Source organism: Bactrocera latifrons, unplaced genomic scaffold (assembly GCF_001853355.1).
Source record: "Bactrocera latifrons isolate USDA-ARS-PBARC rearing strain unplaced genomic scaffold, ASM185335v1 scaffold_23, whole genome shotgun sequence".
Taxonomy (NCBI): domain Eukaryota; kingdom Metazoa; phylum Arthropoda; class Insecta; order Diptera; family Tephritidae; genus Bactrocera; species Bactrocera latifrons.
In genome coordinates this window covers 1481199-1498591 of record NW_017535852.1, presented here as the reverse complement: position 1 = coordinate 1498591, position 17393 = coordinate 1481199, and the positions used below count along the sequence as shown (strand labels likewise).

At 35.4% G+C, this 17393-nt stretch overlaps 1 protein-coding gene across 5 annotated transcripts in view; it reads right to left on the bottom strand.

The window, feature by feature from the left end:
- Positions 1-2575: 2575 nt before the first annotated feature.
- The window catches only part of LOC108968798 (G protein alpha o subunit), a 102417-nt gene continuing 87599 nt past the window's right edge, over positions 2576-17393 (bottom strand). For all 5 annotated transcript variants that reach the window (XM_018933054.1, XM_018933055.1, XM_018933053.1 and 2 more), the window contains 4 exons: positions 5917-6045; positions 5712-5841; positions 3601-3754; positions 2576-3493 (listed from right to left, as the gene is read on the bottom strand). In XM_018933054.1, the coding sequence (XP_018788599.1) occupies positions 3306-3493; positions 3601-3754; positions 5712-5841; positions 5917-6045 (601 nt within the window). In that variant the 3' untranslated portion in view covers positions 2576-3305. The remainder of the gene's footprint in view (positions 3494-3600; positions 3755-5711; positions 5842-5916; positions 6046-17393) is intronic.

The following is a 17393-nucleotide window of genomic DNA, read 5'->3' as shown; positions in this document are numbered from 1 at the left end:
TTATTTAAAACTGATTTTTGGTACAATTGCAACTTACGAGTATGTGGATAATACGTAAGAGTAAGTATATCTGTGCGTAACAGTGTACATTTTATTTATTTAAAATAACTTAATCACGATAGCATCGAATCTACATATAAATATATATATTTAGGAGAAAGAGAGAGGGAGAGTAAAATGAGGGCAAAGGCAGAAAGTTATAAATATTTTATACAAAATTAAAGAAAATGAAGAAGTCTATAAAATATTCGACAAGCATTGGTTAACAAAGAAAAAAAGAAGAACGCGCTTTCAACAATGAAGCGTGCGCAATTTTGAAGAAACTCGAGAGAGCGTTGGCAACTTAAGGATAAATTTGTATAAATAAAACAAAAAGTGCACATATTTCGATGCAAATTTATAAACTAAAAATTAAGAAAAATTAAAAAAAAAAACAATTCAGGTTAGTTACAACAGTTGGGGCATAACTGTAGTTAAGTAATGAAAATAAGTAAGTAAGAGAGCAAAACAATTGCTCTGAGCAGAAAATCGTAACATTTTACTAGACAAATTTTTTTAAAGTTAAATATTTGACATGGCATTTGTGTGATGTTGTGTAGTTGCTTAATTTTTTATATAATTTTCTTATTTTTTAGAACATTTTTTTAATTTTAAATAAAAAACGTTTTATTGCAATTTGCAAAACAAAAAGTCAAATGCAATTAAAAATGCATGTCTATAAGCGTGAATAAAATTATATAAAGTTATAAAAATTATAAAAAGTCAGTAAAATTAAAATATAAATTCAATTATAACGAGCTGGCGGCTCATACGCAATACATATACATTTATCATAATACATTATACATACATATATGTATATCATAAACAATAATAATTATAATCATTAATAATAATAGTAGTAATCATAGTATAAACAATTACACACAAATTGTGTTAAATGCCATTTCACTAAATACATAAATATTTATTTATTTTAATTTATTATACATTTTTATTTTAATGGTTGAATATGCATTTTAGTATAAATCTCTCGTTTATATTACATTCTTTTTTTAATGTATTTTTTACGGTTTTTATAACTGTTTGTATGTTATGTAATTGTATTGTACGCCTGTGTTTATGTATGTGCGTGTGTTTATGCGTGCTAGTAGTATGTATGTTGACTGCAAGGTAGGTGCTTGAAGCGCAATAAATACAAGAAAAGAATGTGTTTCGCCATACTTAGGCTCTCGCTTTTTTTTCATAACGGTAATTAATTCTAAATTAAAAAAATAATTTAATTAAAGCAAATCTAGAAAAAAATTAAATAAAATAAAAAAAAAAATGTTTCAAAATTAAATTGTTTAAAAATAATATTAAAAAACTTTAGTTATGAAAAAATCGAGTTTTTTTTATTAAATTTTTGCATGCCATACAGTTGCATTAGCAGCCAACGACTTTCAAACAATATGAGAGAGAGAGCATGCGCAAAATAAATCTAATCTCATTAAAACAAGTTTATGGTAATACAAAGTCTTAAAAAGAACTATGGAACCAGTCTGTAATTGAACATAATCAAATAAATGTTAATCACAAATAACTATGTACGATATTTCGAAAAAAAAATTTTAAAATGCAAATTAAAAAAAATATTTTGAAGAAAAAATTTAAAAAAGAAAATATTTCCAAGAAAAAGTTAAAATTAAAAAGTTATATTGAAGAAAAAATAGAAAAAAATTGAAAAAATGATAATAGAATAAAGTAGATAGAAATCGAAAAAAAAAACTGAAAAAACATAAAAAATAGGGGAACAAATTAAATTTTTTTGTAACATAAATTAAAAATTTCCCAGCACAAGTCATCGTGTGTCGTCTACTATAGCATAACAGCATATTTCATATATTCTTTTTGTATTAAAAATTTATCATAAATAATTTATGAATAATAACTTTGTGGGTTCGTTTATCTTTGTGCTAGTTTTAGGTCATGCAATTACGCATGTATGTATGTATTTGTTACAATGTGCGTYGTGTTGTTCACCCCAACAGCATATCCACTAACAAATTCACAAATGCAATCAATTTATTTAAACTCTATGCATGTATGTATGTACCTGTATATTGTGTGTCAATAGTATAGCAAACGGTCCGTTGTTTTGTTTTTGTTGTTGTATCGTCTAAGTATCAGCCTAATGTAGTTTATACATATATAGTAAACTAGCGTCGAAGTAGTGGTGCGTTTTCTCTAAACTGATTTTTTTTTTTTGCTTTTGATTTACTTCAAATTCTGTACGGTTTACTGTTGCTCTAATATGTTCACACATACATATTTATACATATGTATGTATGTGTGTATGTACTTAGTAAACGGCTTTTTACAGTGTTTCGAAATTTTACATTACAATGACCTGGTTTTTACGCTTTATATAATTCTAAATAAATTTATACTTTTTGTTTTTGGTTTTGTGTTGCCAGTTTTTAATCTCAGTTATGATTTAATTAATTAAATTTTCTGTATTATTAGAGAGTTTTCTTGCTTCTTTTACTGCTTTCTTTGTGTCTACCACTTCGCTTCTTCATTGGTTTTTTTGTTGTTGTTTTTTAGTAAGCTTAATTAGTAATAATGTTTCTGGTGTGTGCGTCTGTTTATGTGTATGTACGTGGGTGTATGTATGTGTGCGTTGGTTTTTGTTCAATTTGCTTGACTAAAATGTACATTTCACTCCTCCACTGCTGTGTGTGTTACCGCTGTGGCAACTGTTTTAGCTTACGCCTTCAGCGCCAATTTGTTTAGTGCAACGCGTTAACAAATCATTTAAACAGTTATCCATCGCTCACCGCCATCATTGGCATTTACATGTATGTATGTACATCAATTTCTGGCAATTTCTTGTAATTTCAGTTGTTATCGATTATTTTATGAAGTTAACAGTAAAATATTGGCATCAAAAATAATTTTTACAATACTTTTAAAATAAATTAACTGTTCGCCAGCACATTGCATACGGCAAAAATACTTAAATCTGTCATTATCACTGACATGAGCTCAGTAGTTGAGGTTAGTTTTCTTAGTTTTCGAAAAATGTCTGAATATTCGAACATTTTCTGTTGAAAATTTTTAGTAGTCGCTTTAGTGCTGGCTGCACTCGTGCCATTTGTTGTTATGTTAACATAATTATTGTTGTTGTTATCATAATTGTAGTTGTTGTAACTGAAGCGGTGGTGATGGAGTCCGACAATGATTTTTCGCCATGCGTTGTTTGGTTCGTTTGCTGCGCTGGACTTAACTGCTGATGCTGCTGTTGATGTTGTTGTTGTTTSTGCTTAATACAAACCGCAGCCACGCAGATTGTTGGCAATAATGACATCGGTAACAGCATCGAAAACAAACTGTATATTATTTGTATCTGTGGCGCACGTCATGTGGCAGTAGATTTCCTTTGAGGTTGATTTGTTTTTCGCTTCGAATTGAGCTTGAATGTAAGCAGCAGCTTCGCTGTATTCTTGACCTCCTACAAGTGGAAATATTTTTGTTAAAAATAATAAAAATACATATACATTTCATTTTATAAACTACGTAATAATTCTTTGCGGCTATTTAAACCATTTTGCAGCTTACCTGTATATTCAGGGAAGCAGATTGTCAATGGACTCTTGCGAATCTTCTCCTCAAACAAATCCTTCTTATTCAAGAACAAAATGATGGATGTATCAGTGAACCATTTATTGTTGCAAATCGAATCGAAGAGCTTCAATGACTCTTGCATACGATTCTGTAATGAGAAATAACAGTGAAAAAGTTACAACTGGTAGAGAGATGAAAATATAGCAAAATTTTACTCAGTAAATTAGTGAGATTTTCGACTTTTGAAATATAACCTATAAACAAATGAACTGTCAACATATTTTGGTTCACCTTACGGTTGTTTGTAGCACCTAAAACTAATCGAGATAGATATAGCTTATATAATATATATATAAATGATCAGGTCTTCGAGCGAGTTGAAATCGGGGTGACTGTTTTGTTTGTTCGCCCTAAAAATCCTATAAATTGCCATAATTATGCACTAAAATAAGGTATGTAACACTGATTTGGCACAAGGATTAAAATTTTTGAAAAAGTGGGCGTGACTCTGTCCTCTAATAGGGTCAATGCTTTAATTAGCCCCATATACGCTTAGTAGCCAATACAAATTCACGCGTTCCAAAATGCTTAAGGCTTGACACACACACGCGAAAGAGTCAAGAAGGAAGTATTGAGTTATTTCCACCTCATCTTCTTCCATACAGCTTCCCAACCTTAGAGCATGGACACCAATAAGGAAATGGCCTGTTAAAAGCTCCACAACCAGAGAGAGGCTAACCTTACTGAGTACAAAAGGCTAGTAGCCTTGTAGATAGCGGTTCTAGGGTGCCTTTTCTTACTAGCTAATCAGCTTTACAATTCCCTGCGATTCCGCTGTGGCCTGGCACCCATATCAGCCTTATCACAAACACTCTCGTTGCTATTGAAAGCGAGGTTAGGCATTATTTGACCAACCCTGAAGACACTGTTAATGAGTTCAAGGCTACTATCGCCGCTCAGCTATCTGAGAGGAAGGTCACTTCTCTGAAGGAAACTTCATTCCGGAGCAGTAAGTCGACTGCTACTTTAAGGGCTATACCAGTGTGTAGATTTTTTTGTTTTTTGCTTTTTCGACAGTTTATATTTTTAAAAATATCCTGTAAAATCAGCAAGGTCGTATCTTGAAGAGTTTTTGAATGGCAGCTTTCTAAAGAGCAAATGTTGAAACTTTAAACGCGTTTTTCTCGAAACGACATTTTTCAAAATTGCTGACATCATAACTCAATGAGAAATTGACTGATCGACGTAAAATTGAAACTGAGTATTGATTATATACTTTGAATATACTTACTATACAATGACCTACGATCTCTTTGATCGATTGATAATTGTCAATTTGGCATTAAAATCCCGAATATTTTTGTAAAAAAAAAAATAACATAGCCTTAATGCCTGCTACCTTGGCTTGAAAAACACTGCAATAGAAAGGACGTCTGAAGCTGGATTTGATACAGAGCTTCTAATAGTAAACCCCTTTCAACCTTCTCCCCAAGTTTTACCCATCCGTAAAGAAGCCCACTGCCGCTCACTATGTCCAACATGGCGTTAAGTGTTATGGTAGGAGTGGAGCTTAGTGCACCACATGCTGCGCCGCCTGTTGAACACTCACGAGTTTCTTTGCAAGTGTGGTCTTTTCTAGAGCCCTCCATCACATAAAGTCCCCAAAGATCATAATGGGCTTGACTATGGTCTCGTAGAGTCTGAGGACCATTTTTGGTGAGAGACTCAGAAAACTGAAAATTGAGATGTTTGAGGTTCGATTCAACCCCAAAAGCACTCTCATTATTAAGGAAGGTCCTAACAGCGAATTCCTTAACCCTAATGGCTTCCTCAAACCATGGCACGATAGTATGCAGGGCAGTACCCATTGACTTGCCTTTACAATAAGCATCCGATCCGGGCAAGTTATAAGAATATGAATGGTCGAATTCACCCGAATTTAGCCCCTTCTTACTTGTTAAAGAATGTTCCTTGACCGTTTTGGTTGTACGAACCTAATTGTCATTGTGCGTTGAAGTTTGAACTATAATATTTCAAACGTCATAAGCCGCATTTATAAAAGACACTTTGACACTTACTTTAGAATAAACCATGTAAAAACTCACCGTAGTCTCATCCTCATGCAAAACCTGATCATACTCAGACATTGCGACACAGAAAATGATCGCTGTCACATCTTCGAAACAATGGATCCACTTCTTTCGCTCCGAACGCTGGCCGCCAACATCAAATAGTCTATTTAAGGAGAGAGAGAAAACCATTGTTTTTAGTAAAATGTTTTTGTAGATACTACAGGAGCGTTTTACTCACTTGAAATTGAGATTTTTAAATGAGAAATGCACTTCAACAATACCGGTCGTCTTGACACGCGTGCGTAGAATATCCTGTTCGGTCGGTTGATAATCCTTGGCACCTAACCGATCCAAATCGTCGAGGAAACTGCAGGCATTAAAAGAAAATGAAAAAAGTGTTAAAAGTGTAAAAATTTAAAGATTGTTGTTAGTTTTATTTAAATATTTGCTGTAATTACATCAAGTGCTGGGGGAAAGGAATTAGTTTTCTCTCTCCGCTTATCAAGTGGATTTAAATTAATTTTCAGCATTTGCAATATGCGTCCGCGTCCTTGCATGTGTCGAGGAGTTAAGTGCAAAACCAAATCAAAGTCACAAATTCAATAAGTGTCAGCCCTAAAGTGGCTTTAATGATGAATCAAGCCAGCACAGCGCTGCTAAGCAAACATATTTCGCAATTAGCAGCGTTTGCCATAATGGTGAATGGTGTGTGCTGGTGTTGGACACATGATGCTATGCACACACATACATATGTATTCAGATATGTGTGCACCGCATTGGCGCCACAACAGCGAGACCACAATGTTGCTAATAACACTGGATGAAGGCGGTGTCAGCGCTTGTGGGAATGCAATTAAAAATCTATGGATATATTTTACAGTTAGCTACGAAGTTGAAACGCGTGTGGTCATACGTATACATAGCTACTTGTGTTGAGCATGTCGAGGGTACATAATATAATATTTGGGCAAAAAGTAGAACTTATGTATCTTGGCTATGGATGCATAGCATGATTTTGCTATTGTATGCCATACTATGAGAGAAGTATATCAAATCAGATGGGAAGAGATCAAATATAGTTTACATGCAATCTCAGCCGTGTCTGGTTTCCTTTACGTGGCGTGTTCCAAACTCAGCGCACAACCCTATGAAGGGTTGGTTTTCCTTCTCACTTTAGCTTGTCTTCAGATGGATGTTATTTGGCTACCCAGAGGATACTTGGTCTAGGGACAGAAGTCGTAAGCTGCTTGAGCCATATGTAAAAGAATCATTTCTGGTCACTCCTAAGTGAATGGCGCTCAGAGAACTTTCCTCACTTGTGTGCACTTCTACACATGACTCCATCTTCCATTCGTATGGATGAAAAGACTCCAGTTCTGAAAGTATTCGACACAGTACCCGCCGGAAGAAGCAGAGAACGAGGAAGACCTTCACTACGTTGGAGAGATCAGGTGGGAAAAGTACCTGGCTGCACTTGTTATCTCGAATTGACGCCAAACTGCAAGAGAGAGAAGATAGACTGGCGCGCTGTTGTTAACTCGGCTAGCGGTGTCTACGCCAGAAAAGAAGAATAACACATGCAATCTCAAAAATTGTATTTAAAAAGCAGAAGTCTTAAAGTTCAAGTGTCTATTAAACTCTACCGCGAGTAATGCGAGGTAATCTAAAGACAGAGCAAGTTTCTAAAGCGTCTTTTTTGACACCGTACAATAATAATACCATTTTAAGTCAACATTTTTCTAAGAGTAGCAGGGTAAATGTAAATAGAAACTATTCTCTTAATTCAAGAATTATTCATCTGAAAATTTGATAAGAAAAAAGCGCTGGCCGATGGTATCAGCTCACTTATTCTGGCAAAATAAAGAACCCTTTGGGAAATAATTGCGCCCGCAGATGAACTGACCAGAAAATACTCCTCATTCATTCTTCAACTTGACCCAGTTGAGACTCTTTGGACATAAGCAACGTTTAAAACTCTCTTGCCTTTTATGACTCGGCTAATTCCGCTCGTTCGCGGATTGCGCCCCGCGCGTCGGTTGGGCGGGAGGAGGATAATCGTTGGGTATTATTATTATTATTATAATATAAATGATTAAATAAGGTAGGATAGAACCTATAGAGTAAGTAGTAGAATTTCTATGATAATCAGACTTTGTCTAGAGGTTCGTTTGAGGTTTTAGGGAGTATGGCATGTGTCAGGATTATTAGCACCCATATCATCTCACTTATTCAGAGGAAATAAAGGAATTGACCAGTTGAGACTCTTTGCAACGAAATAATATAAGTGATTATATAAGGTAGGATAGAACCCGTAGAGGATAGAACGTCTTCAACTTATGGAAATACTAAAAAAGTGTATGACATGGTGCTTGAAAATTATCAGGCAAGGGTTAAAGAGACGGCAAGAGAGCTCGACATCTCTCGCGAGTCCATTCGAATGATTTTGGTGGATATTTTGTGTATGAAACGCGTTCTGATTTGACTCGTCCCGACAAAGCTGCATTTTCTTCAAAAGCAGTACAATTTTGATTGAATTTGAAGCCAAAAACGCCATTAATATAATTAATCAACTACTGTGTTTACCAGATTTGCTCCCTGTGATTTTTTCTGGTGCCCCAAACTGAAATTACCGCTTCTTGGAACCCATATTCAGCCGATCGAAGAGATAAAACAAAATTCCCTGAAGGAGCTAAACGCCATCTCGAAAAGTGCTTATGAAAAATGTTTTGAGGACTGGAATAATTGGCATAAGTGTATTACATCGGGGGGAGATTTATTTGAAGGCGACAAAATAAATATTGATGAATAATTAAACATTTTGCGTTTTAGTTACGATTTCCGGGCACTTCCTTGCCCCAATGTATATATCAAAATCCCGTATATCACTTTATTTGTGAGAGTATAAACTGTACGGAACTTCACTCGAACTTAGCTCTTCCCTAGTTGTTTTGTGTTAAAAAATTGCTTTTTTGATTTTGGACAACTTAAAAATTCAATATTTACTTTAACACATTTTTCACTATTCCTTTTATTTGTTCTTCTTTTGTTTTACTTAAATTTTTTTCCTAATTTATTTTAGTTTACAATATAGTTATTGCTAAAAGTGTGAATTCGGCCCAAATATAAACGAAGCAACAAAACATTCAGAACCTTGAATATTAATTAACCTAGAACTATTTGCTGTCTACGAGTAACTAAGTGGTGCTAATTTTTAAGCTTATGAAAATTTTTTCTCTGACTAAAACAATACAATTCTGTAGAATTCTCAAGCATATGAGTACATTAGTGCTACATAAATTGTATTTGTGGGTGTAGCTAAAAAATTAACACCGGCCGGTCATTAACATCAACTGATGATCAACACGTCAATACAATAAAGCAATTAGTGCTTAAGAATCGAGCGAATTAATAGTCAGAGATATCACTGGCATCGTTGGAATATCGATAGGATCAGTGAGAACCATTTGAAAGATTACTTGGGACCTAAGAAAAGTGAAAGCACGATTGGTTCCAAAATCGCTAAATTTTTTTCGAAAAACACTGTCGTAATGTCTGTCAATGTTTTCCGACTAACAGAATCTCATAAAATGTATTAGTACCGGCGATGAGTCTTGAATCCATATTTACGATCCGGAAACTGATCATCAATCGTTCGAATTTCGTGGAAAAGATGAGTGGCAGCAAAACAAAAAAAAACAAAAAAAAGTAAAAGCAGGTAAAAAATCAAGGTTATGTTGACAGTGGCGCAAGTGTATTACGACCAATGGGGATTACTTTGAGGGGCGGTCAGAGATTTTGAAGAATAAATTAAGAATTTTTAAATTACGAATAAAGTCTTAATATTTTCTGTTATGTACTAGGCACTAAAAAGAAGGTACATGGACGCAAACTTCGCATAATCAACCTCAGAGAATTCGAGGTTAGTCACATCCTTCATGCTGGTTGAAAAACCGTAGGCACCAGTGGACGCAGTGAAAGTAAAAATTCACCTGCAATGGGTCCATCTTGGAAACTTTGCCCAGAAGTAATGCGAAAGCGGTCCCACTCACGTAGGATGGCAATCTTACAGGGTGCGAGGGCATTTTAAACCCTCCTTACGGTATAAAAGAAAACTAACATTTACTGATTTTACCAAAAATACCAAATACAAATGACGTTAAGCACACAAATGTCTGCAGTGGTACCCAAAATGAAATTAAAGGCAACTCGCATTGCTGACTATGAAAGTAAAAGTGAAGTGAAGTAAGCGGAAACTTTTATTAGGATTAAATAACACCGAAATTATACTGCGAAAGTCCAATATATCGGTACATACTAGCTTAGTCGCGTGCAAATATGTAACTATGTACATACATATGTATGTATGTTTAAATGTCTTTCTTACASCAGATCGCAAGCTCGTTAAACTTTGCGTCTGGATATTGCTGCAACTGACTATTGCTATTACCATTTCTTAACACACTTTAAAAGTTAATACACATTACACTTGAGCAATAGCCGCATTGCATGGCCGAAGTGGGTGAATAAGTGAGTGGGGAAATTAACTGAAATCAATTTGCACTATCATGACAATTGCGGCGTCACGCTGTTTTGACAGCGCAGTTAAACAGACTGAGCCTACTACTTATAATATATGGTACTAAAATATACATCTCTGTTTATATCTGGACCAAAAAAATTATGAGAATGAAATAACTTAAAACAATAGTTGTTTCGAATTCGCTCCTTCTCTACTCGTTGAGCGCTATGCTCCTATCCCAACAAATGCTTTATATGAGAGTAAGTGGTCAGCTCATTAAAGTAGCATAACCGCTAGATATTCCATATCTTTTTGAGTATGGAAGAAAAATTGCTTTATACCAGTTGTTTGTTCTATTCGCCACTCGCCGGGTTTTACAAATCTATGATATCTAACACGAAAGTAATTTAGCAAACCTCCTTATACCCACATGTAAGTATTTATAATTGCGAATAATCTATAAAAATCATGTTTAAGAAAATTTTCTGACCTAGAAGTACAATATTTGAGGGCTTGGTTGGCTGGTTGAGAGTGAGCGTCTGATTTTAAACGGCCGCACTTAAGCTTATTGTGCTCCCTTGTGGGAACCAAACTAAGCCTAATCCTTCACCTCAGTGGGTTTGGTAAAAATCTGATTCTTTCAATGGGTCTTAAGTTGGAGCATTGGTCGCCGTGGAATATGTGCCGTCTCATTCGATTGAGGGCTGGGTTTTCACATAAATAATGTGCAGATTTCGGGGTTGGAACAGCCGCTCACGAACCATTGGTCCATTCTTCTTTATTAGGGAATGAAAACATTGTGTTCACTTGCTCACAACATATTTTGGACTCTTTATGTTATCGTCTCCAAAATGAATAATTTTCTCCGGAGTTCAGATTGTCACTTGACGCCGATTTAGAGCATTGATTAAGTTCTGGTTTGGTAGACCTGCTTAGCCAAGAGTAAAAAAATCTATCAAATTGTATATTCAGATTAAGGTTACGAAATATTTGTTGTGTTCATGGAGGCTCAACATTTTTTGATTTTTAGAACCATACTTTAACTGGATTCGTAGTAAGGCTTTTTTCAACTAAACGATATATTACAGGTTTTGTCTGGAAAGTAATAGGGACTCATTTTCTTCCGCCGCGATTGTGTTACGGAGCGGGCGTGGACCGATTGGATCCGGTATGGGACGTTTCTAGCTAACGAACGAGCGGCTGGTCAGTTGTCTGCGAGCACCTGGAGAGTGAGGACAGGAAAAGGCAATTTTCCGGCAAGCCGATGTCCCAAAAAAGGGAAGAATAAGCAAATCTAAAGTGCAAACCATGCTCATTGTCTTTTCTGACATCAAAGGCATCATCCACCATGAATTTGTTTCTCCTGTACAAACCTTTAACGCCAAGTTTTACGTGAAAGCTCTCAATAGACTCAAACAAAGGGGCAATGGGTTCGCCAAGACATCGCAGCCGATTGGAAGTTGCACGATGACAACGTCCCGGCTTACACCGCCTTTCTTGTGAACAGTTACCTAATCAAGGGCGGCATCCTAACGACTCCGGTGCTGTCGCACAGCCCAGATTGGGCCCCCCGGACTTTCTTTATTTCGTTGCCCGAAAAGGTCGATGAAAGCCAAGCATTTTGAGACGATAGAGGGGATCCAATCAGCATGCACCTCGGATTTCCAGGCTATTCCGGAGAATGCCTTCCGCGACGCCTCTAAAGCTTGGAAATTGAGCTGGCAGCGCTGCATCGACGCTGAAGGAATTTTTTTAAGTTTTCATAGAATTGTAACAATTGGTTGAAAATTTTTTTGTAAATCGAGTCTTAGTTCCGGACAAACTCTGTATATACCATACACTGTGCACATCTTTAATTGTGTTATGTGGTTTGATGATATCTGATCTGGATATCTGGATTTTTAGATATTGATATATTGATCTGAACTTTTGCATACTTTAATTTGTGAGTTTTTCATCTTTAAATGCGAATATCTTGAAAACTTTAAGGCTACTGCGGCTATATATAATCTTAATTTGGAGAAAATTCTCTATTCGCCCATTCCTGAATACGGGAGATGCTATACTTAAGACCAGCATATCTTCGGTGCAGGCGACGTTCACTCTCAGCCCTCATAGCTACTATGACTCTAATCATGGAATTTGTGATGCTAATCTTATTGGAGCTTAAAAAACGTTTTTAGAAAGAATTATAGCTGAGGCAAAGTCGAAGAATGCCAATCCATAACATAAAACGTTAAACGGGTTTGAATATTATGTAAATATTTAGAACTAAGGACTTATGTGGATTCGACGGCCGAAGAAATGCCTATTTTCACCAATATATATATGTATATATATATTTTTTTTTTCAAATAACAAATTAATGAATTTATTACAACTTTTGGGCATATCAAAGAGAAACATTTGAAGAAAACTTTGAGTTTTTCAAAACAAACGCTTTTTAAATTCTGTTTTTGTCAGCTGATTTTAGAAGGCATCGCCCAAAAACGTCTCCTTGCGGTGGTCACTATAATAGGCGAAGTATTAAACTAAAATCAAAAAAATCATATTTCATCGGTTAGTAGGTGAGTACACTTAGGTCGTTATTAATGGAAAGATTTGAAATAAAAAAAATGTTTGGGAAAAGCAAAAATAGCAAGCAAAACAGTATGACTTTTACTATAAATTACTTTGAAAAAAATAGTTGTTATCGAAAAAACTCACATCGTTCGAGCAATCGCGAGGTCACTCTATTGGGAAGTGTGAAAAATTTTAATTAGATTACTGCACTTGTTTCTGGGAAATCTTGATCCCCAACTTTGAAAACGATATTTCGAGAAAAACATGATCAAATAATTGAAATCGAAATGGTCGACCGGTCTAGTCTGATGGGAGGCTCTAACAAAGGTTCTAGCTCCAAGACTGTTATTGCGATTGCCTTGAAACTTTGGTAAAATATCCCAGACATACTATTCAAGAGAAAGTTTTTTGAAATTTTAAAATCTTTGTAACCGCTTCAGCCAGAAATCGATTGAATTTTATATTTGTAATATAAAATAATGCATTTTTTTTTTAACAAAATAACCGGTTAACTGTAGAAAAAATTTCCAATTTCCAATTTTTTCTATAAACCTAAAAAACAACAAATTTGCATTTAATGCATTTAAAAATTATTAATAATTTTTTGTAACAGCAATTTGTTATCCGCTATTACTCATGTTTCGTTTTTGTAATAATCACCGTAAAAAAACATCCGTTGACTTTTTCGTTGTTTTCAATTTACATTTGACTGACTTCTTGCGACTACCAAACTTCACAGTTAATTTGACAAAGCTACCCAACAACAATCGAAAAGCATGAGAGCTATTGCCCATAGATAGCATGCAACATGCAATGTACCAACAACAAAACTTAACTAGAAGAAGAAGACGAAAGTGGAAAAAACACAATTCCACACAAATTTCCACTTTTATGGCATTTGCCGCATCTCCACCAAATACGAGCAAAGCATTTCGAAGTAAACATGCAATTTGCGATTCTCTATCGTTGATCGTAATTTAGATTTAATGTGGCCCTAGTTGAGTGGTGGACAGGTGCTGGGCCACAATGGTTGGCACAGAAGGCCAGGAGTGAACGCTATGAGTGGAGAACATTGTGTACTATTGTGCCGCAGATGCATTCATACTTGTGTGTATATGTGTATAAATATATATATTTTGCGATTTTATTTGTTCATAGACCCTTTTTACGGTAATTTATTAACAATCTGTTGCTCTATTATACATATATAAAATACATATATATACACACATTCACCGCTGAGCAGGTGTAAAGGCATTTAGTGCATATTTGCTAGCTAATTTTGTGGCTAACTGAGGAATTAGCTGCTAGTGCGTGGTTGAATGCACAAAGCCACACATACAAACACATACACAGGTACCGAGTAGTGATATATTGGCAGTGGGCATGCAGCTACAGCCAAAAATTACACGCATGTACTCGTATTTAGATTTATTAGAGCGCGCAATTGACTATTGCCCCAACATACCGGTAATTCGGGCTCCGATAATATTCAACTTAAATATATCCAAATGGTGTGTATGGCAATTGAACGCTAATTGAAGTTTCACATTTGTGTTGCAATAGTATGAAATGCAACTGTTGCAATCACTTCAAGAAATAGCTATTGCATTATGTACTAGTTTTACCATACATACTATATACATATATTAGGGTGGGCTACAAAAAAAAAAAAAAAAAACGAAAATTTCTCTTTTTGCTTGGTTCTCTGAACAAAAGGGTTGCAACAGTTTTGGTTAGAGTTCGATTTTTTTTTGTTGTCATAAGGTGGAATGCTTCAAAGTTTTATCTCGTTACAATAATATTTTCTTGATTTGTACACCGGATGGTGAAATGAAATTTAAATTGTGCTTTCCATATGCGTGGCTGTAGCACGATTTCGCTCAATTCCACACAGTAACATAGGAATGTCAGAATAATGTTAAATACCAAATTTGGTTGAAATCGGTCGAGCAAGTCTCGAGATAACATAGGAAGCTTAGAATAAGGTTATATATAGAATTTGGTTGAAATCGGTCGAGCATCTTCCGAAATATTTTATTTCACCTAAATGTGGGCGGTGCAACGACCATTGTCCAGTTTTGTGCCGGGCTCCTATAAAGCTCTCTCATAAATTTAATGTCTTTAACGGAACCATTATATGGGGAGAGAGCGGGGTGCTCATCAGATTTCTTCCATTTTCGCACTGTCGGTAGGAGTTCGTATAATATTTGCGGTAGGCAAATTTGGTTGTTGTATCTTTGGTTGTTTAGAATATATGTCATGCCCAATTTTCTAATATATTTCGATTACTTTTAGATAATACAAACAATCGTTCGATGAACAAAACTATTATACCCTGCAGTAGCATATTGCCGATTTGCGGACTCGGGCTCCTATTCGACCTTTCCACAGAAAAAACTTCTGTATGTTGAACTAAAGGAACAGAGTTGGCCAAATTATCTATCACACTACATTATTACGTTGTTCCGGATTAAGAATGTTTATTATGGCAATCCAAACTGAGTATAAATCAAGTACCAGCTGTCGAAAAGCCAAATTCCGAAAAAATAAATTGCAGAAACGTTTATTTAATTTAAAACTTAAAAGTTTTGCTAACATCCAGTTTTGTATTCCGGGAATGACATTATTATCGTTGCATTGTTTCGTGCTGCCTACAGTTTCGAAATTTTTACTGTCCATGCTTATGTTTTATCATGGTAAAGATTACGAACACGGTTGATAAATATGCCGATCTTACTTTGAAATCCGTTTCCTGATCTCAATCGTTGCGTTCTCCGAAAGTTAATATATAAAGGTCGATTATTTCGTTTATTTATTTTGAGTCAGAAGTAATTTCGTAGAATAAACCTTACGTAATTTTAACTAGACCTTTGCTATTTTACAGAAATTATGTTAACCTGCTTACCAAAAAGCAGTAATTTTGTAGCAAAGTGTGGACTTAGTGGTTTCTGCTTCCAAATATGCAAAATTACTTCGATAATATGAAAGTATATCTAACTTTTTGTGCAGACTTTCCGAACGGCATAATTATTTAATAAGAAATCTGTAAAAGTTGTATTATATTATATCGACACTAAATCTAGAATTATTTATTTACTTGTTTCCTATTTATTCAACTATCCTCCAGTCATTTCTCTAAGTTTTATTTGTATGAAAATATCTATTATGTAAAAATGGTCGTTAATTTGCTTCATTATACTTCCCATCCATCTCTTCACAGTTGGTCGGCAGTTTTGCTCTAGCTTCGTCAGAGTAGTCTGCCTAAGTACTGTTATTAAGTTGTTCATAGTTAAATTGCCTACCAACTCTGTCATTTGCTCAGACTTACTAGCAGCATTTGCTTAGAAAGTTATGCAATGTTTATATGGGACGTTATATTTCTGATTTGCGTAGTCCGGCATAAATATTTACGTAATTTCCGCCTTAACTTATGTGAACTAAATTACATAAGATGTCTATCTCCATGTCAACTAAATGTAATTTAAAAGAGGAGATTGAATTACATTAGGAAGACAAGAACTACGTCCACAAAGCATAACCTTTAAAATAGTTAAGACCAAATATAGTAGCTACACATTTATTTACGTAATTCCTCAACTAAATATTTTTTAGTATGAAAAGTTGGATTTCTAAGGTTACAACGAATGTTTTGTATCGAAATGAAACCACAAGCCAAAAAATATATATAGGATATTCTTCCGTCGCGACTGTACTTCGGAGCGTGCGCACATCGACTGGATTCGGTAGAGGGCGTCAGGAAAAACATTTTCGCTGTTTCTGTGAGCGATGCAAGCCGAAAGCGAGTGGAAGTGTGACAAGAAAAATTTGAACATGCGTGAAAGTGACGCCAATTTTTTGAACAATGATGTAATCACAGGTGACGAGTCATGGATCTTTGATTATGAACCCGAGACAAACTTTCAAGTGGCTCACGCCGATGTCTCGTCGCAAAAAAAGGGAAGAATGAGCAACGCACGAAACAAGCCGATCGATTATCAACCGCGGTGCACGTTCGGAGAATGTGCACAAAGCGCAATGTCCACCGATCCCGATTTTCACACGAAAATTTTGTTCAACGGTGAAGCTCACGTTCGGTTGAAAGGTTACGTTAACAAATAAAGTTGCCACATTTGGAGTGATGATATTTCAGAAGTCATTTAAAAATGAAGCCGACCACAATGCTACAAGTCAAAGGAGAATAATATAGAGCCTTTTTCGATACCGAATTAAAGGATGTTGATATGGACGACCTTTTGCCCTCAACAAAATGACGCTAGATGCCATATCGAAAACGAAACAATCAATTTAAATTCTTATTGAAAACAACATGTCAAAAAACCACCTTTTAGCTCAATAATTTCTTTACAAAACGACGTCTCTGCAGTTACATATCAAAAGGGAAACAACTTGAAATGAAGCAATATGCGTAAAATGTGCGAAAGATCTATAAAGAGGAAACGGAAAAGGTGTAAAATACACGGCGATCGCATCCGCTCGTATACGAAATCGGCGAAGAGCTGCACGAACGGCGAAAACACACACATACAGCCACCCTCAACTGAGTAGCTCATCGTTATATATCAGTTGGCTAGTACATATTGCTCAATGCCGGCGCTCACTACTGCAACGCC